Source organism: Plecotus auritus (genome assembly GCF_963455305.1).
Source record: "Plecotus auritus genome assembly, chromosome: 8".
Taxonomy (NCBI): Eukaryota; Metazoa; Chordata; class Mammalia; order Chiroptera; family Vespertilionidae; genus Plecotus; species Plecotus auritus.
Genome location: NC_137782.1, coordinates 118,662,327 through 118,682,478, shown reverse-complemented (window position 1 = coordinate 118,682,478; position 20,152 = coordinate 118,662,327). Strand labels below are relative to the sequence as shown.

Genomic DNA, 20,152 nt, shown 5'->3' with positions numbered 1-20,152 from the left:
TGCTTTTCACTTACATAGGTTTATTTTAAAAATATAAACCAATTAAACTTTAGACACTATCCCATCTCCTATTTCTAAATTGAATTGCTAGGGTCTTTTCTGTCCCTTGGCAAATAACGGGATGCTGCCTAGTGCCGGGCCACCTGTGGGATGGAGGGAGAGCCTCCCGGCCCGGGCGCTCAGCAATGCTGGGTGCCCCAAGAGACGGCTTCCAGGACACCCAGGTTTCCCGGGCGATGCCCTTGAACAAACACACGCTCCCCCCCAGCCCAGACACCGTGTACCTCCAGGGGGAACTCCGTCTTTCGAAGTGTCTTATACTTGTACATGAAATCCAGCAGGTCTTCCTCCTCCTCGTCGGAAAAGGCCAACGGGCTTTGGACCTGGTGGGGCTCCCATGCCTTCACACCACCCTCAGCCACATCTCCCTCAACCACTTAATGTCCATTTACAATCTACACAGAGGAGACAAAGTAAGCGAGGAGGGTCAGTGTGGGAAGGAGACCCGGGGGTGGGGGGGCAGCCAGGGCAAGGTTAGCACACAGCATGGAACATCAGGCCTGTTAGCTCAATCCTCCCTCTGAAGCAGCAGCCAGAGTCCTCTGGGGATCCTGCAGGGGTCGAATGGCGAGGGAGCAGCTGTGACTGACCACACACTGTGCACAGGAACAGGCACAGGTTCAGAATCTACTGATGAGCTACCAACAGGACAGGGCACTGCTGCCCTGGGAGAAGAAAGATGCTGCTTAATGGAGATGTGTCAACCCTGCAGCTTAGACCTGGGACACCAGAAGGATGCTGTGGAGAGAGTGTCTCCTCTAAAAGAAGAGGCAGTGATTTCAAGAGGGGAGTAGCACCGTGTTCTCCATTCCACAACAATGCTGACATTGCATGTCCAGCCCCAAGTGTCATATATATATAAATAATTGATTCCAGAGAGGAAAGAGGGAGAGAGAGATGGAAACATTGCTGAGAGAGACTCACTGATCGGCTGCCTCTGCACACCCCCACTAGGGATTGAGCCTACAACCCCTATGTACCCTGACTGGGAATCGAACCGTGACCTCCTGGTTCACAGGTTGACGCTCAACCACTGGGCAACACTGGCCGGGCTCTAAGTGTTCTTTAAGGAACAGCATGTGAAATGCCAGGAAGCATCACAGAGAAGCTTAAGCAAAGCTATGCAGATGTTTATATATATAAAATAAGTGATCCTGCCCTAACAAGTTTGTCTCAGTGAATAGAGCGTCAGCCTGCGGACTGAAGGGTCCCAGGTTCGATTCTGGTCAAGGGCATGTACTTTGGTTGCGGGCACATCCCCAGTAGGGAGTGTGCAGGAGGCAGCTGATCGATGTTTCTCTCTCATCGATGTTTCTAACTCTCTATCCCTCTCCCTTCCTTTCTATAAAAAAATCAGTAAAAATTATTTTTAAAAAATTGACAGCAGGAGTCCTGCTTTAGCCGGCCTCAACGCCTCCACAGGGAGAGCTCCAGAATTAACCCACATCATGGAGTGCACAGAATTTTTTAAATGTTCAAGGCTGAGCATGTTCCATGCCATCTGGCCAGCTAGTGCCTCTTAGTCAAGATGCCCATACCCAGCCTATCTGACATACACAGACGCATCTTTCTGTACTTTATCTAATTTTTTTTTACCTAGAATCACAAAATGCAAAGACAGGGGCTCTCAATCATCCTGCGAACTGCCCTGAGGCCTGCAGATAGAAACCAGCGCTCTTCCTATTCCTCCTCCTCCTCCTAAAACTCGACTACACCCTACTCCTGCTCCTAAAAACACAGTCAGCCACAAATGTGTTCCCTCCATTAAAAGGGGACTCGCTAGACTACAAAGCACCAGGTGTGGGCTAAGTAAAACCAACAACGGAACCCTAAATTTGAGCAGCTGCCCAACTATTGCTGCAGTACTCCAACATAGCCAGCAGGTGGCAGCACGAGAACACAGTTGTCTTAACCGCCTACTCAGCAGCACTTTCATAAGGGTCAAGCCTGAGATCATTAAGATTCCTTTTATTTCTTTGCTTTGTGTGTCCCCCAGCCTGTTTTCTCCGGGTTTAAGTTATTCTCTGGTCCCTTCCCCTGCCCAAATCAGCTGCACTCCGAACACTGACAACTCCAGGGAAAACACTCATTTGGATTGCTCCCTGAACGCTCTGGCCCTCCTGGCCTCTCCTCTCCCTCACCAGGACAGCACTTGGAGCCCGTACCACGGGGCTTGTGCTGCGTGCCCTGGTTCTCATGTCAGTCTCACTGCCTCAGCCCCCTAGAAAGCATCCTGATCCTGGAGTGCATGGCAGATCCTCCCTCCCATCCTGAACAAGGCGCAGTACTGACATCACTGCAGAGAACTCAGCACTTGTCCCAAATCAGAACTCAATACCCACCCACAGGAAATTGCTTCTGGGCACAGACACCTCCGGCCTGAGGCAGAGAAAAAGCCAGGAGCCCTTAGATCAGAGCAGAAACTGCAGAAGCAGCCTGGCCAGCTCCATCCCTGCCAGGAGCCCTGCATCCCGGGAGCGGGCTGGGGGCTGGGTGAGTCTGTGCCTCTACACCCCGGAGCAGGGCTTCTGCTGTCCTGACCACTCTGGGGCTCAGAAGGCAGCCCAGAGTCACCACAAGGCCCTCAGGCACCCAGCAATTCGGCTCAGCCGTCCAGGCTGGAGTCACTGAGGCCGGGAATGAACTCACACATTGCCAAAATCATAACAACAGTAACTCCTGCCACCACCACTAGCTCAGCATGAAACCAAATGGCTTTGCCTCCAGCACGGACTGAAGGGTAGGAAAGAAGTGATCCTCTGCTCACTCGTGGTGACCAGTCAAAGGGAACGCAGATATCCAGGCAGGAACACAAAGCAAGTGTTCAACTCAGCAGAGGCTGGAGCTAAGGAGGCGAGTGTGGGCACCTCCGAGGCCAGAGCAGCCTTGGATGGAAGCGACCAAGAGAACCTACTACTAAGAGCAGAGCCCTGCTGATCACTGTTCACCGAGAGTTTCAGCCAAGAATGCTGTTTGCAAGACTCTGCCTTCCTAGCGACTGTGAGAATCAGCGCCCTGGACGCGCTGAGCCTCCGGTGGGCTCTGTGTGACACAACCTCTTACTGTTTCCCTCTTTGCAGCAGCCACAGGGACGCCCGTTGACAGTCCACTTCAGGGCACGCATTTAAAAATTTCTTCTCACCTCTGCCTCATCTTACCCACCTGTTCCCTTTCCCCCAGCATCACTTTTCTTACTGAGGCTTATCTATCATCTATATTTCTGCGAGAAGACTTCTATTTTTTCTGGAACAGGGAATGCTATAAATCAGTGGTCGGCAAACTGCGGCTCGCGAGCCACATGCAGCTCTTTGGCCCCTTGAGTGTGGCTCTTCCACAAAATACCACGGCCTGGGCAAGTCTATTTTGAAGAAGTGGTGTTAGAAGAAGTTTAAGTTTAAAAAATTTGGCTCTCAAAAGAAATTTCAATCGTTGTACTGTTGATATTGGGCTCTGTTGACTAATGAGTTTGCCAACCACTGCTATCAATAAAGAAACCCCACAGAACATGGTCCTGCTAAGAGAGGCACCAGGATGAAGATGAGGACGAGTGGCTGAGCAGGGTGATGCTCCGGAGACCACTGACAGGAGGAGTCTCCTGTGGAAGGTCCTGGCACAACAACCCGCTCCAGATCTCGGGAGGTGGCAGTCAGGGCCTTGAGCCTGCAGAGCTTCCACCACAGTGCCCGCGACTGGGGGCCTCGGGAAAGGGCAGGGGTCCCTCTGATTCTCACAGCAGGGCAACGGGCGCGGCCTGGGCTGACATCCATATTAGCGAGGTCAGCAGGGCTACCACAGGCTGGGAAGCAACTCCTCCTCTCTGTGGACAGGGTGAGGGCAGGAGGGAGACACTGCCTGGCTCCCAGCCCTTAGAGGCCCAGCAGACCCATCAGCACCAAGCCCTGGGCGCCCTGACCCAGCAGGCAGTGAACAGGCCCCAGGTTAGCAAACAGCCCACACGGCAAACATGTGAAGAGCACACCCGCCTGGAACACTTACGTCCACGTCCAACAGCCACCGAGGGGAGAGAAAAGAACACTGTGTGAGGGCGGGTCTTGGAGATGAAGCTCACACCGTGCGGCAGGCAAGCACACACACCTGCATGCACACACGCCCCCCAAGTCTCACCCTCGGACCGCTCCTGCTGAGCCCGAGGACACCTGGCCAGCCACACTCAGCAAAACACCTTCCCCGCCCCATGGAGAACGGAAATAGGGGTGACTTTGCTTTGGAAACGATGTCCCACACACTTGATTAAAAACAAAATCCATCATCTATGTTCATTCCCAGCAGCACTACAGAGTTCAGTTCTATGTTACACCAAGGGAGGAAGAAAGGAAAGAAGGGAGGAAGGGAGGTAGGGGCAGGAGAGAACCGAAACAGAGAAAGATGGAGGAAACAATAGGGAATCGACTGCCAGAGGGGCAGGAATGGAGGGGGGGGATGTTCTCCTGTGACCTGAGAAGCAAATGAAAATCAGTTCTGGAGACCAGGAGGGCCCTCCGACCAGAGTACCTGTGACCCTCTGAACTCTCCCATGTCACTGCCCAGAGCTTGCCTCCAGGCCCCTTCTCCCCCTGGGGCAAAACAGAGCTCCCCTAACACAGGTGATCTTCTGGCACTTCCCACCACACCTTCACTGCAGAGGTGGCCGGAGCTGTGGGCCCAACGTTACCCTTTAGAGGAGGGGACTAAGGCCTGGGAGGGCAGGGACAGGGATGGGGTGCAGAAGAATCAGCTGGCTCCTTGCAAGGATACTTTAGGGAGCAAGTGGAACTCAGGCCACTGGGTGCTAAGAGGGCCTGAAAAAGGGAGACCTGGGGCAAAGACTCCCAGATCACACCGCAGGCAAGGCCACCGCAGCTGAGGCCTCCTCTGAGCCCCACTGGCTGCCTTCCCCCATAGCAAACTACGGTTCCTGCAGTCAATTGTAGTCCCATTGACATGCACTGGAAACACAGCCTCTGGTTATGAACCCAGCAGGTGTTCTAGGGCTGGGGTGGGTGGGGGTAGGGGGCTGGGGCATACTTCCCAGCAAGCTGCACAGAACTCTCCTGGAGAAGGCAGCTTTCCTCTCCCTGGTCCCCAGGTGACAGGACCTCAGAACCGAGGCTTTCTGAATGGCTCACAGAATTTACAAACTCCAAAGCTTAAAGGATGAATTGACAGAAAAAAACAGCCGCCTGTGGCCACTGGGACTGCGAGGTTGTCAGGCCCGAGATCGTCCAGCCATGTGCTGACAGCAGCTGCGTGCAGCCCCCCCCCTCCTTCATCCTCCCTCCCTCCCTCTCTCTCCTCCCTCCTTCATTCATTCTCACCCTCCTGCCCTCCCTTTGAGATGTCACTGACAGACAACACTATTAGCTTCAGATGTATGACTTAACAATTATACATATAGCCCTACCCTTTCTGATGTGGATCAGGAGGCCCCAAGGGACACGTGGCTGGTCAGAGTCATAGCCAGGGCAGGAGGGTGGGCTCCCGGTCCCCTGCTCATGACTCCTCTGTCAGTTCACATTGGGCTTATGGCCTCCCGAACCCCCAAGTCTTTACAACCTTGAAAATTCCTGGCATTGAGAAACCTTAAAATGAAGAAATATAGCACAACAGGGCTCTTCTTATAGCACAGCTTCACACCCTCCTACTCGCCACTGACGTGGGAGGGACGTGCCAGGCCTCAGCAGCATGGGGCTGGTGCACAGGCAGTAACAGGCACTGTGCTTGCCCCCCTCACACCGGCAGGAGCTGCAGGCCAGGAGGGGTGAAGGGAGCTGGGTGGGCCTAGCACCACTGCTAGTCCCTGAGCTGTCCAGTTAAGGTTAGGGAAACAGCAGGAGCAGGTCAGGACAGCAACGGGCCAACTGCAGCGTGGCCATGGCCCCAAGTGGTCACACAGAAGACAGCAGCAGGCCCAGGGGACCCAGGCTCCTTCCCTTCCCCTGAGGTTGCCTAGGTGCTCCGGGTTACAGCCATTATCATCACCACCATCATCACCACCACCATCATCACCATCACCCCCCCAAACCCCCTTTCACACCACTCTCCCAGCAGCACATGAGGTGGGGGCGGGATCTTCATCCCCATTTTAAGCTGAGGGAACAAGGCTCAGAGTGGTTAGGTGACTCACACGCGGTGACACAGCTAGTAAGTGGCAAAGCGGGACCAGGGCTCCCTTGGTGGCAGCAGGACCAAACCCCGGGCCTGCAGGGCTTCGTCACATGGAGGGCCTGGTGAGTTCCCGTGACCTCCTCCCAGAGCTCGGGGAAGCACGACCCTGTGCTGGTTTGAAAACAGCCCCACACACTCTTGGACAGGCCTCCCTTCAAGAAGTGAAGATTAATTCCCTCCCTTGAGTGTGGGCTGAACACAGTGACTCACTTCCAACCAACAGAACAAGGCAGAATGGTGACGTGCAACTTCTAAGACTAGGTGCTAACAGGTACCATGACTTCCTGCATTCACTCATTCATATTCTCTTTCTCTTTCTCTCTCTCTCTCTCTCAGGCAGCTGTCATGCTGTAAGGACACGCAAGCTGCCCTAGATAGGCCCGTGTGGTAAGGAACTGCAGCTGCCCTGAGACAGCCATCCTGCAAGAGGATCCTCGAGCCCATCTAGCCTTCAGATGACGGCAGCCCTGGCTGACATCTTACTACAACCCGAGAGACCCTGAACCAGATCTGCCTAGTTAAGCCACAGACACCGTAAGGTAACACAGGTTTGCTGTTTTAAGGAGTTAACCTCCTGACCCCTCCCCCCAGACCATGCAGCTGAAAGGGAGCCCGGGTCAGGTGCCAGCTTGAGGTTAGAGCCTCCTTCCGAGGCGAGGGCAGCGCACTGCAGACGGGCTGCTTACTCACCTTTCCTGGTCCTGCAGGTGGAGCAGCAGGTACACACTGTGGGGATGGGGGGCACCATCAGTGATAACCCCCTCTTGACAAGAACTGCCCCAGGCAAACAGGGAGGCCCCAGGGAAGTGTGGGGAGGCCAGTGTGTTCAATATAGGGGTCCCAGGAATGTGGGTCTCTGTAGAGACACCAAGGCAGGGGAGGGGATCATTGCAGATTCAGCTTCCTCTCGGGTTATGAACCCAGCAGCTGGAAAATGCCCTTGCCTGGCCCACAGAGGTCAGTTCTTATATCAGGCAGCCCTAGGGAAGGCAGGGGCTGGGGTCACAATTCCCTCTGGGAGATAACTCCACGCAGCCTGCCTAGAAACCCCTCCTCTCTACACCTTCCAGGGCAGAGTGACCTCTATGAAACCTCAGCCCGACCTCTGACCCCCCAAAGTGCTTGTGTCTGGCCATTCGGTCGAGGCCTAATTTGCTGCTTTGCGCACTCCATTGGTTTTGGTGTACACACAGGCCTGATGTACAGCAGGCGCTCACTAAATACATGCTGAGTGCCTCCACGTTCAGGGAAAGCAAGGATCGTCCTTTCAGCTCCCTCTGTACCCTTCACAGGTCCCAGTGTCGTCCAACAGATGGCATCTGACAAAACACCTCCCAGTTCATTCTCTCAGGAGGTCAATGTGTTCTTGCTAACTCCATATTGTTCTTTTGCACATTGGGCACATGTTTTTACTTTACACTAGAGACCTGGTGCACGAAATTCGTGAACTCGGGGAGTCCCTCAGCCTGGCCTGTGCCCTCTCGCAGTCCAGGAGCCCTTGGGCGATGTCCGACTGCCGGCTTAGGCCCGCTCTCCGGGAGGGGTGGAGGAGGGAGCGGGCCTAAGCCAGCAGTCGGACATCCTTAGTGCTGCCACGGAGGTGGGAGAGGCTCCCACTACTGCTGCTGTGCTCGCCAGCCGTGAACTCGGCTTCTGGCTGAGCAGCGCTCCCTCTGTGGGAGTGCACTGACCACCAGGGGGCAGCTCCTGCATTGAGCGTCTGCCCCTTGGTGGTCAGTGAGCGTCATAGCAACCAGTCATTCCACCCTTCGGTTGATTTGCATATTAGCTTTTTATTATACAGGATGACTTGTTAGAGAAGATCTCATTCTGTGTTGTACCTTTTCACTAGGCATCACGTTTTCAAGATCAAACAGTATGCACACTGGGACTGTTGGCTGCACACAATTGTCTTCTCCCAGGTTGCCTTAACTCATGCTACATCCAGGGTTTGCAAATTATTTGTTTGCTCTCCCTACAGCCCTAAGACAAGGGCTGAACAGGGATTATTGTGACCTTTTATTGGCGAAGAAAACTTAAGATTGGGCTCCTCTTCCGTGCCGACGCCAAATCGGCAGCGACCTCCTGGCTATAACTCTGAGAAAGGCCAGGGCAACACGTGTGGCGACACTCGGTGACATCTCCTCACTGTGCTGTGTGTGCTGCCTGCACAGGTCAGTGTCGCCCGGCCAGGACGGCAGCCCAGACTCGGGCCTTTCTCCTACCGGACCATGCCCATGTCCAAGGCCCATATGGGGGCTGGGCCTTCTTTGCCAGACTTCCTCCTAGATACCCCACTCCTCAACTTAGGGGTTGTGATGGCCCCAGATTGGGGCGCCTTTGCCCCATGCTCAGGCCTTGGGGCCATCTTTCACATGTCTTTTTCTTTCTGAGATAACTTTTATTTTAGCTCCCAGAATAGCTGGGAAGAAGGCCACATGGCCTTTGTCCTCCCTGCTGGCCCAGCACCTCCACTCTCTGGCCCTGAGACACAGGTGCCGAGGCCCAGGGCGGGCAGTGCGGAGAGCTGGGCCGCACCGCAGCACGGGGGGTCGGGTTCTCCAGCCAGGGCACTTCCCACTGCTGCCCTGGGGCGCATCAGAGCAGGTCCCTGCAGTGGAGGGTGGCCAACACCAACACAAACATCATTCAACTTTGCTTTGGGCCCTCCCAATGTCGGGGGTCTCACTGCCTCACAGGCAGCCCATTTCTCTCCTGGACACGTTCATATTATAAAGTGCTTTCATAGATGAATGAAAGAACAAGGACAATAACAGCAGCGACTACATAGTCCCAGGCCTGGTCCAAAGCAGTTTTACATGGTTATTTCACAAGAATCTTCAGAACCCCACAGATGGGAATTGTCATTCCTCGTGTACAGGTAAGGAATCTCAGGTGCAGGGAGAGTAAACCCTTGTCCAGGCCACAAAGACAACAGGTGACTCCCCCTTGGAACTCTATGCCATCGCTGCCTGCTCTGCCCTCTGAGCCTCACAGAATTGGGGCCCCTTTTTCTTCCGAATGACAGCTTGCCTTTGAGGCTCAGTGGCCAATGAGCTGCTTAAGGGTGGAGGCGATACCCGATTCCACTCCCTCCCTGTCCCTGAGAGGGTGCCCCGTGGATCAGAAGCTGTAGATGTTGAGGAAACCTGGATGGTCAGTGAGCAAACAGCGGGCACTGGCCCAGGAGCCAGGAGGCCACAGGAGAAGGCCACCCGCGGGTGACCTGGTGGCAATTCCCTTCCCTGGGCCTTGGTCCTTTTGTTGGTAAAATCAGAGGTTAGACGAAATGGTCCTGAGTCCCTGCCTGCCTGGCCTTTGGGATTGCATTCTAACTTTTCCTGGGGTGGGTTCCCCAGGAGGTAACCTCTCCCTTAGGGGGTCCGCCCTGCCATGGCCACGCCTTGCCTCCCAGCCCTCCCAGGGTTAAAATAAACACATCCTCTCCAGCAGGAAAGCCACAGTCTTCCACCTGGGGCCGGTGAAGGGTTATTCTAGAGGTGAGGAGCCTGGTGGACTCAGGCTGACTCCAGGCTGGCCGACCTTCCCCAGAGAGCACCTGGCTGGCATTCGCTGGGAGGCCACAGGGCTCCTTCCAGCCACGGCTGAGACCTCCCAAAAGCAGGCGGGCTCCCTGGGGCTCGGGCCAAGGTGCCACTTGCAGGCTGCACTTCACCGCCAGGGCCCAGGTGGCCTGGATGTCCCTGTTGCTACATGTAAGAGCAAGGCAGCCACCAGGCACATATCACAGCCACAGATTCCAAAAAAGTGGCCCAATTGCCACCTGAAGCTCCATTTCCCACAGGGCGAGGGCAGAGGCAGCCATCCAGACCTGTCTCCTCCCCCTTCACCAGCACCCTCTGCTGGCAGTGGCCGTGCTCAGCTCCTGGGGACCAAGGTCCCTGTGTCCCCCCAAGGAACAGCCCAGGAAATCTTGAGTCCTGGCCCAGCTCCCTACCCGGACCCATGCCCCAGCTCTCCACAAGCCTGAAACCCAGCGATGAGCCAGATGTCCCTGCACGCTGCACCGCCTCTGGGTCTCACCCCGACCTCACGAATTCCTGCAGATGGGCCCAGCTGCCAGGTCCCAGGTCAATCCTAATACAGGCAACCTTGTGCCCCGAGTCTGACAACCAGAGGCAGACGGCAGAGGCAGAGGTGCGATTTCCACAAAGCCCGAGCCTCCACAGGACTTAGACCTCAGAGGAGAGGGGACAGGAAGTAATCATGCAGGTAAAAGGAACTGTGGAGCCCTAAGTCCTGGGTAGGTGGGAGAAGCCCTCAGATGCTCGAGACAGGTAAGCCCCCCTGGGAGGGAGGTCAGAGAGGAAGAGAGCAGAGAGGGCTACCTGGGCCCAGGCCAGCTGTGCCTGCTGCCTTTAGGTTTGGTCCAGGCACTGCGACCCAACCACCCCAGTCCCCAGACAACCACATGTGGTACACCTGCCCCCAGTCAGAGTCCACAGGCAGCTTCCTGTCCTGGCCGCAGGAGTGCTCTGCCTGTGGCCGGCCTGGCATGGTCTGATGAACTCTGTGTTGGTGGCAAGTCCCTGGGCCAGGGCCCGGTTACAGGCACACAGTGGATGGGCCCTTCAGTGTGAGTGAGGCTGGGGAGGTGAACAGGGGAGAAGGGAGTGACACTTACCTGAGCTGCCAGCGCTCTCAGAAGCACTCCTGGACATCTTGGGCTGGCCGTGTTTGCCGGCCCGCCCAGACCCCGCGGGAGGGGGGCCTGAGGGAGCAGGGGCACCGTCTCCCCTAATGGTGGTGAGGTCCTGCATGCTGAAGCTCCGGAGTCTCTCCGATAAGGCACCCTGTCCCTGGGTACAACACAGGAGGGGCACACGTCAGAGGCCGGATCCCCGGACCAGGGGCCAAAGCTAAGACAAAGCCAACAGGAAGCTCTGCCAGTCCATGAGGTAGGAATAGAGACCCGGAGGGACTTGCTGGAAGCACTGAAGGTCAAGGTCGGGAATATCCCAGGGTCACTGTGGGGCTCAGCAATTGCTCCTCTGGCTCTGGCTCCTTCCTCCCCTTTGGCCGCCTCTAGGAGCCTCAGACAGACCCAGACCAGGGCTGAGGAATGTGGCCGTGGCCTGCAGCTCTGCTCCCAGGGCCTGACCGCTGCTTCTCAGGTTTATAGACCGAAACCTTTTCTTCAGCTCTCAGTACTCGAGTATTTGGTCAGAAAAGCAAAACCTAGTAATATGCATGTTCCACCCGTACTATTTTCACAGGAAAGGAAATACAGACAGTACTAATTGTGCGACAACAGCATTTCTTTTATCTGTTCCCGGCACTGTTTATGAGCACATTTACTCCCGTGGTGGCACCGGAGCTTCATGAAATACTGAAGGGGATGAATCAGGAAGGAAAATAGGATGTGGAAAACTCCTGCTGGCTGTAACCACTACATATTGGGAGGGAACCACGGAGCTCAGCTCAGGGGGAAACTGTTCTTTTGTTCAGGAAGCAAGACCAATCCACTACAGTTCTGAAGGGAAGGTCCTGGCTGCCTGCATGAGAGAATGGGTGTTGGACAGGGACAGGGTGGTGCTTTAGTGTCTCGGGCTGCAGAGGGACCATGTTTGGGGGAGAAGGAGAGCTGGGGGGTAGGGGGCGGGGAGGCTGGTAGGAGACTGGGGTTGTTGAGAATTGGGTTGAGATTTGAATGAAAGGTGACAGGCAAGTAACCACCAAGCAAAGGAATGAACTCTGGGCTTCAGAAATACTGGGGGGGTGTCAGCCTTCCCACAGGTACATGGGACGGTGGGGATGGGAAAGGGACATGCATTTGCATAATGAGGAAAGAGTGGCTCTGGAGGGCTGAAGGGCTTGGGGACAATAAAGCACTACAAACAACAGAAACAACACATCAGCACAAAGTCAATGAGACGCTAACAGGAGGGCCCTGGGCTGGGCTGCGGTGGCGGGGGCCTGGTTGCTAATGAAACAAACAAGCTTTGTCAGAGGCTTTCAGAGGCGGCAGAAGGGTCTGGGGAACTCTTTCATTTTACTTAATAAGAAAATAGTAATGAAGACGGGCCACCAGAGCACAGGAGGTCACTGTCTGACCTCAGAGAGAGCTGCTGACAAAGGAACAAGTGCGACTGAGCTCCTGAGAGGGGAGGAACACAGGGGCTGTGGACAGGTTTAGAAGAAATGTCAGAATAAAAGAGATGCATTAAAATGAAAGGATAAGTAAGTCCTCCACCTCCCAAAGATATGAAGATAATGCCTCCAAGAAACAAACAACGGAAAGAAACCTGTTTAAATAATCAAATATATACAATCAGAATGATAAATCCAGGCGAAGGGGTTTGGGAGGACGTTATGTGAAAAAAGGCCGCAGTCACCCCAGTCGCCTCAGACCTGCTCTGGAACCAGGGACACGGGGTCTGAGGCCTCACCGTCTAGACATGAACGCTGGGTGGTCTCTGCCAAGAACACGAGGGAGGACCTGCTGCCCAGTGTAGTGCCCTTCAAATCTATCAGCAATGAGCCATGATTATTTTACTCAGAACATTCTAGAATCTGGATTAGGATTTAGAAGAAATTAGATGGCTAAAGAACAAAAACTGATTCTGAAAAGAGAAAATACTCTGATCATTACAAAGGAGTAATTCAATGTTAGCTTAAAATTCAGGAAAACCGCTCCTGACTCGCTCTTCCATTTACCCTCCCATTTATTCATTTACCTGGTCCGTAATCTCCTACTGAGGGCAAGGCACTGTGTAGGTATTGTTAGGAAATACCCAAAAACACAGCTTGATTTCTGACGAAATGTGGAAAGACCAATGTCCAAGTAAGACAAAGGTGTCAGACCAGAAGCTACGGAGAGCGAGGCTGAAGAACAACAGCTCTAGAGTCACACCTGGATTCAAACGCAGCCTTATCCCCAACAGCTGGGGGACCTGAAATTCTCTCCGCCTCACTACCGTCATCTGCAGAAGAGCGTTCTCCCAGCAGGATGGCAGTGAGGACTAAACGAGATTATGCCCATAAAAGAACCCACCACAAAGCCCAATGCATAGTAACTGTTCGAGCCCTAGCCCACTTGGCTCAGTGGATAGAGCGTTGGCTCTAGGACTGAAGAGTCTTGGGTTCGATTCCAGTCAAGGGCACACACCTCAGCTACAGGCTCGTTCCCCAGCCCCAGTTGGGGAAACGGTGCATTCAGGAGGCAACCAAGCGATGTGTCTCTCACATCAATGTTTCTCTCTGTCTCTCCCCTTCCCTTCCACTCTCTCTAAAAATCAATGGGAAAAATATCCTCAGGTGAGGATTACAAGAACAACAACTGTCACCTCCTGTGCTGGTAACTGCTGCTGTGCCTAAGACACACAAGTTGCTGTGGGAATTTAAAAAAGAAAGAAAGATCACTTCTGACCAAAGGACCAGAAGGGGTTTCATGATCCCAAGCCCAAATAGGTGACCAGGAACTAACCATCAATGTGTCTGCCAGCTCTCACAACGCTCAGCAGTGTCTGAGAGACAGCGGCAGCAGGCATCACACATGTCCATTTCACAAAGGCCTCGATCCACTCCCAGAAGCCAGCCAGCCTGGCTCCAATATCACCGGCATCATGAAGACTGGAAGTGGCACAGGTTAGGAAAGAGGAGAAGATAATAATAGCTCGGTACCAACCTAGTCCTGACTCCGAGGAAATCCCAGCGGCAGGGCCACAAGGCTCTTAAAAACAAATTAGCTGTACCCGTCAAAAGAAGCTGAGATGGTCAACATTAATCTCTAAGCCTCTCAGCCCTGCCCTGCCTCTATTCAAAGCCCCATTTCTTTTTTTTTTTTTTTTATATTTTATTGATTTTTTACAGAGAGGAAGGGAGAGAAGATAGAGAGTTAGAAACATCGATGAGAGAGAAACATCGATCAGCTGCCTCCTGCACACCCCCCACCGGGGATGTGCCCGCAACCAAGGTACATGCCCTTGACCGGAATCGAACCTGGGACCCTTGAGTCCACAGGCCGACGCTCTATCCACTGAGCCAAACCGGTTTTGGCCAAAGCCCCATTTCTATTCACTCTCCACAAACCCATCCCTCCAGTGGGGCCACTTCAGCTCCGCTCCAGGGAACCTTCACTTCCTTATTCTGGGAACAAGCAGGAGTTGTTCACTGGCATTAATGCAAAGCTGGGTTCTCCATTTTAGAAAAATAAATTTGGATTCCCCAAGTTTGGCAAAGCTGAATAGCATATTCTCCATAATTCAATGAGCCGCATTACCATATTAAAAGCTATGACAGTCCTACAGTATTTTGGATTAACTCAGTAATCCCAAATGTATCTGACGGCAGTGGGACATACTGTTACTAGTAGTTGACCATCCAAACGTCATTCCTAACCCCATTCTTGAAATGATGAGGAAAAAACAGTTTTCCCAACCTCCCTCATAGCCATGGATGGCCAGGTGAGGCAGTCCTGGCCGAGGGGAGGGAAGGGGAATCTGCTAAGGGATTTAGGGATGCAGGGGAAAGGCCTGACCCTGCTCCCTGCTTCCTGCTTCCACCTGCGAGTGGGCAGAACTGCCACCTTGTGACCAGGAGACGCACACCCAGAGCCCTGACATCACTAAGTTGCTGGAATAATGACGGCACCTACTCCTCAACTTCTTGGAAATGATGTTTTTGGGTGTTTTGTTGTTTTTTTTTTTTACAGATTTTTAAATTGATTTCCTCAATTCTAAGACATAGTCTTCACCTGAAACTGGGGTGGGCCTTACAATTGCTGTTGCGTGACATCGCTGTCCTTGCCTGCACACAAATGCCCTTGGTTGTTATTCCCCATGGCCAGACCGACCGACAAGCCTGCGTGATCAATTAACAAACCAAGGAAGAACCACTTGGAGAAGGAAAATGAGGCCAGGTCGTTAAGCTATAAAGCACTTCACTGACACCTTCTGGTAGGATCAAGAAAGTGGCAGCATCCCAGCTGGCAGAAGGGGAATCAGCAGCAGCACTGACTCCCGAGGCCAGACGATGGCCCTGCATCACCCTCACGCAGGGAGGCCAGCGAGCCCAGCGAGCCCAGCGGCAAGGCCATAAATGGTACCCATCAGCTGAGCTGACAAGTGATGCAGAAGAGTCAGACTCTGAAAGCGAAGACGTGAGGTTAGGAAGACCTCAGCCAATACATTGTGTTTACATGTTCCCTTCAATGTTTGTGCAAAAGTGACACACAGAAAAATCTATGTCTAAACAAGTCCAAGAGTCTTTTTAATAAGGAGAAGTAAACGTTTAAGTGGAAAAGCATTATGTCCTAATTTAATTGGCACTATTTTCTTCCTTAGTGGTACATTAAGATGATTATCTTTAGATTCAATGCACTTCAGATTCAATGCAAAATGGCTGCTTTTCTCAGAGGAGCGTTCTCTAACCGGCTCAGCTCCCTGCCATGCCCTCAGCACAGTCTGTACTTATTTGCTGTACTCCACACAATCGTATTGAACTGTTGGCATTGTTCGTTGTTTTGCCTTCCCCTCCAGATTGTTTCACTATGGCAGCCTTGGCACCCCCCACTGCATCCGATACACATTAGGGGTCAAGGACTTGACTGAATGAACACATGGCCGTTTATCGAGCAAGCCCCTGGGTAAAACAGGGAGGCAGGAAACCCCCACCCCCTCCCCAGCGCATTGCCAGGGCCCCAGCCCTGAAGAGCACCCTACTGAACAGAGAATTTGGCTTTACCCACAGGCATGTCTGAAAGATGCCAGAGATCTACAGGGTGCACCGGACACAGGGCACACAGAGCAGACTGCACTTGACCTGGCCTTGGAGGACTTGGGGTGGGGGTGCAGGTGAAGATGGGAACCAGGTGGGAGCTGTCACCACTCAGAGCTGCCACTGCAGTCCATCCCACATGAGGTCTTTGAAGTTTTGTCTGCTAAGGAGATCCAAGTTACACTGTGCTAATGGCCAAATGAAGGGACTAGTGAAAGTGCCTGCTGAAAGGTTATAGGGTTTCCTTTAAAATGGCCATGCCACGCCAAAACCGGTTTGGCTCAGTGGATAGAGCGTCAGCCTGCGGACTGAAGGGTCCCGGGTTCGATTCCGGTCAAGGGCATGTACCTTGGTTGCGGGCACGTCCCCGGTGGGGGGTGTGCAGGAGGCAGCTGATCGATGTTTCTCTCTCATCGATGTTTCTAACTCTCTAACCCTCTCCCTTCCTCTCTGTAAAAAATCAATAAAATATATTTTAAAAAATAATAATAATAAAAAAAATAAAACGGCCATGCCAGCCCTGGCTGGTGTTGCTCAGTGGTTAGAGAATCAGCCCACAGACCAAATGGTCATGGGTTCAATTCCTGGTCAAGGGCACATGCCTGGATTGCAGGTTTGATCCCACGCCTCTGTCAGGGCAGGCGCAGAAGGCAATCAATCAATGTGTCCCTAACATTGATGTTTCTCTCCCCTCTTCCCTTCCATTCTCTCTATAAATAAATAAATAAATAAATAAATAAATAGGGAAAAAATATCCTCATGTGAAGATTAACAAAAACTAAACTAAAATAAAGCAGCCATGTCAGTGGAGGGCAGGAATGGGAATGAGCTTACTCTCACTGCATGCCCTCTTTTGTGCTTTCAGAATTCTGTACCACAAACATGCATTAACCATTAAGGAGTCATTATGATTTCACTTTTAACAATTCCCACAGCACTTTCTCAAGATCACCTGGAGGACCCCATTTGGTGAACACAGAGCTTGCATGATGGTGAGAAATGCCAGAAAGAAGGAAGAAAGAAAGAAAGGAAGGAAGGAAGGAAGGAAGGAAGGAAGGAAGGAAGGAAGGAAGGAAGAGAGAGAGAGAGAGAGAGAGAAAGAAAGAAAGAAAGAAAGAAAGAAAGAAAGAAAGAAAGAAAGAAAGAAAGAAAGAAACTACTTAAAAACAAAACAAAAATAACCGAGAAGGAAGTGGCACCTTCAGAAACTGCGATGCACTGGCCTGCAGCCCTGAGCGCCTCACCTCAGCAAAGCCCACAGGACGGGGTCTTCTCAGCCTTGCAGTTTCATTGGGAAATTAAAGGGTGGAACAAGATTCCCTCCCAACTGGAGAATTCTGAGATCAAGAATGTATAACCCTCTCCTATGGCTCACTATCTGAATCTGACTGCAATTCTAAAAGGAGAGTTTCTAAAATGCTTTGAGCCCTGACCAGTGTGGCTCAGTTGGCTGGGTATTGTCCCATGCACGTGCAGCGAGAGGTCACCGGTTAGATTCCCAGTCTGGACTCCATCCCCAGTAGGGGGTGTGCAGGCGGCAGCCAAGCGATGTTTCCCTCTCACATCAATGTCTCTCTCTCTCCCCCGGCCCCGCCTCAACTCAATAAAAACATATTTTAAAAAATAAATAAAAATAAAATTCTTTGAAAATCTCTAGAATACATGTTGGCCCCCCCCCCTCCAAGGTAACTCTGAGGAAGGGTGAAAAAGTTCCTCTGTGTGTGTGTGTGTTTAAATATTTTTTATTGATTTCAGAGAGGAAAGGAAAGGGAGAGATAGAAACATCCATGATGGAAGAGAATCACTGATTGGCTGCCTCCTGCACGCCCCACACTGGGGATTGAGCCCACAACTCGGGCATGTGCTCTGACAGGGAACCGAACTGTGACCTCCTGGTTCATAGGTCAATGCTCAACCACCGAACCATGCCAGCGAGGCCATGTGTGTGTGTTTTTTAAATGTCTTGTATAAATTCCCCCCGTCAACACTGAATTCAGAATATGAGCCACAGGAAAAGCTAAGAAAATAATTTGGGGGCCATTTAATGAACTCAGGTCAGCCTACTCCAGGCACATCTGAGCACCTGTCCTGGGGCTGTCACAGCACAAGTCAGCACTGTCCTCAGCACCCCCTCCTGGAAGCACCTCCTCTTGAGCTCTTTGCTCCCCTCAGTTTACGTGCTGTTTGCTTTAACTGGCCAACCTGCTGCTTTCTGGGCAGGACAGCACATGAGGCCCAGTGGTTCTCCCAGCGGTGCTCCACAGAACAGCAGAAATTCCACAGAAGTGTCTTGGGGGCAAAGGCAATGATATTCCTGATGATCATTATTATTGTTGTTGTTAACCCTCACCCGAGGATATTTTTCCATTGACTTTTAGAGAGTGTAGAAGAGAGAAGGAAAGACAGAAAGAAACATCAATGTGAGAGAAACACATCAATTGGTTCCTCCTGCACGAGTCCTGACAGGGCCTGGGCTGGGGAGGAGCCTGCAAGCAAGGTACATGCCCTTGACCAGAATCGAACCCAGGCTCTTTGGTCTGCAGGCTGACATTCCATCCACTGAGCCAAACCAGCTAGGGCTATTCCCTATGAATCTTCTTTTCCTAGGTAAAACTCTTGGAAAATGGAACTTCAAGAGGTAAAGTGTGCCACTAAATTTTCTATTAATCTGAGAGCTTTAATTTCTAATCCTTCCCCCAGTTTGTAAAGGATAAGAAAGCTATGTAGCCAACACACAGCCAATTCTGTATGTTTCAATGTTTTCTTAGTCAGAGGATGGAGGGTTCAGAGAAGACCCAGACCCTTGTGTCTGGATATTTCAAGTGAGGCAATTTACCGCCAATAGAAGGCCCACCGAGCCCTGACTCAGCACAGCAGTTGAGCTTGTCTGCAAGCCCCTGATGAGGTCCCCTCTTCCAGAGGGACACGGCGCCAGGGGAGAGGAGGGTGTTGGGGTTCTGCTGCCGAGCACACATTTTAGCCCATCTCACCTCATGCGTGTCTAATCCCCTCAACTGTCAACAATGAGAATACAGACAAGAGGTTTTAGTGCGATGGGCAATGGACAGCCACACTTCCCACTAGCAATTCAGAGTTAGTAGTTCCTTCTGGGACCCCGGTGCAGCCACCTCCCTGGCAGTTCCCTCACAGCCCCACATGCTCCACAGCGGGCCAGGCGGACTCCTCACCACATGCTGCGTGAAGACCGCTGTGTTTGTGACATAACAGGGATTAATAAACAAGAAAGAGAGAGGCTTTCTTCCCACCAGAGCAGCAATCATCAAACTGAATTCACATCCCAGGCATCAGAGAGAAGAAAAATAAAGAAAGATGGGTAAGTTAGGCGCTACCCAATTAATACAGTGAGAGGCTCCGGAAGGTCGGAGAAGTGGGACCCGGCCCTGGGATTAAGGCATATGCACACACACACAGGTGTCAGCGGGAGGCACCTGGCTCTGATCCAGACCATGCGAGGGTGGGTTGTGGGGGCTGCTGGCCTCTCTACCCCACTGGATCAGTCTGGAGTTAGTCACACCTCTCAACGGGGTTACCTGCCCTTCTCTGAGGTCCAAAGAGTAGACAAAATGAAAGAGTCGAGCCACCTGATAAAGGGTAAAAGAAAAAATGCCATGGGCACCAAGCCTACAAAACAGGGTTGGAGGGAGCTATGGTACCCTCATCTCCTCCACTGACACATTTCTTCATTCACTCATTTATTCACTCACTAATTTATTCACTCACTCACTCGTTCATTCACTCACTAATTCACTCACTCATTCATTCATTCACTAATTTATTAACTCACTTATTCATTCACTCACTCGTTCATTCACTCACTAATTCACTCACTCATTCATTCACTCACTAATTCACTCATTCATTCACTCACTAATTTATTCACTCATTTATTTGCAGGAAACAGTGATGTTTACAAAGCTCTGTGTGAAGTTCTGCAGAGAAATAAAATGAATATGAAACATGATATGGTTCCTACTCCCAAGGAGCTCACAGTCTAGCTGGGGCATCAGGACATAAATGCACACAGGTCGGCAAATGACAAAGATGACTAAGTGCATGACGGAAATCCAGGGGAGGGAGAGACGCACTGTTGTTTGAAACGCCCCCGGGGAGGCCTCATATGGGAGCTCCAGCTTGAGCAAGGCAAGGACTGCATGATCAGACAGAAAGG

At 52.2% G+C, this 20,152-nt stretch overlaps 1 protein-coding gene across 3 annotated transcripts in view; it reads right to left on the bottom strand.

The window, feature by feature from the left end:
- The window catches only part of REEP1 (receptor accessory protein 1), a 103,292-nt gene that overhangs the window by 4,587 nt on the left and 78,553 nt on the right, over positions 1-20,152 (bottom strand). For 2 of the 3 annotated variants that reach the window (XM_080686506.1, XM_080686504.1), the window contains one exon: positions 10,871-11,045. In XM_080686506.1, coding sequence (XP_080542632.1) covers positions 10,871-11,045 — 175 coding nt within the window. Of the gene's footprint in view, positions 1-284; positions 437-6,915; positions 6,952-10,870; positions 11,046-20,152 lie in introns of all 3 variants that reach the window. The other variant, XM_080686505.1, reaches the window with a different exon arrangement.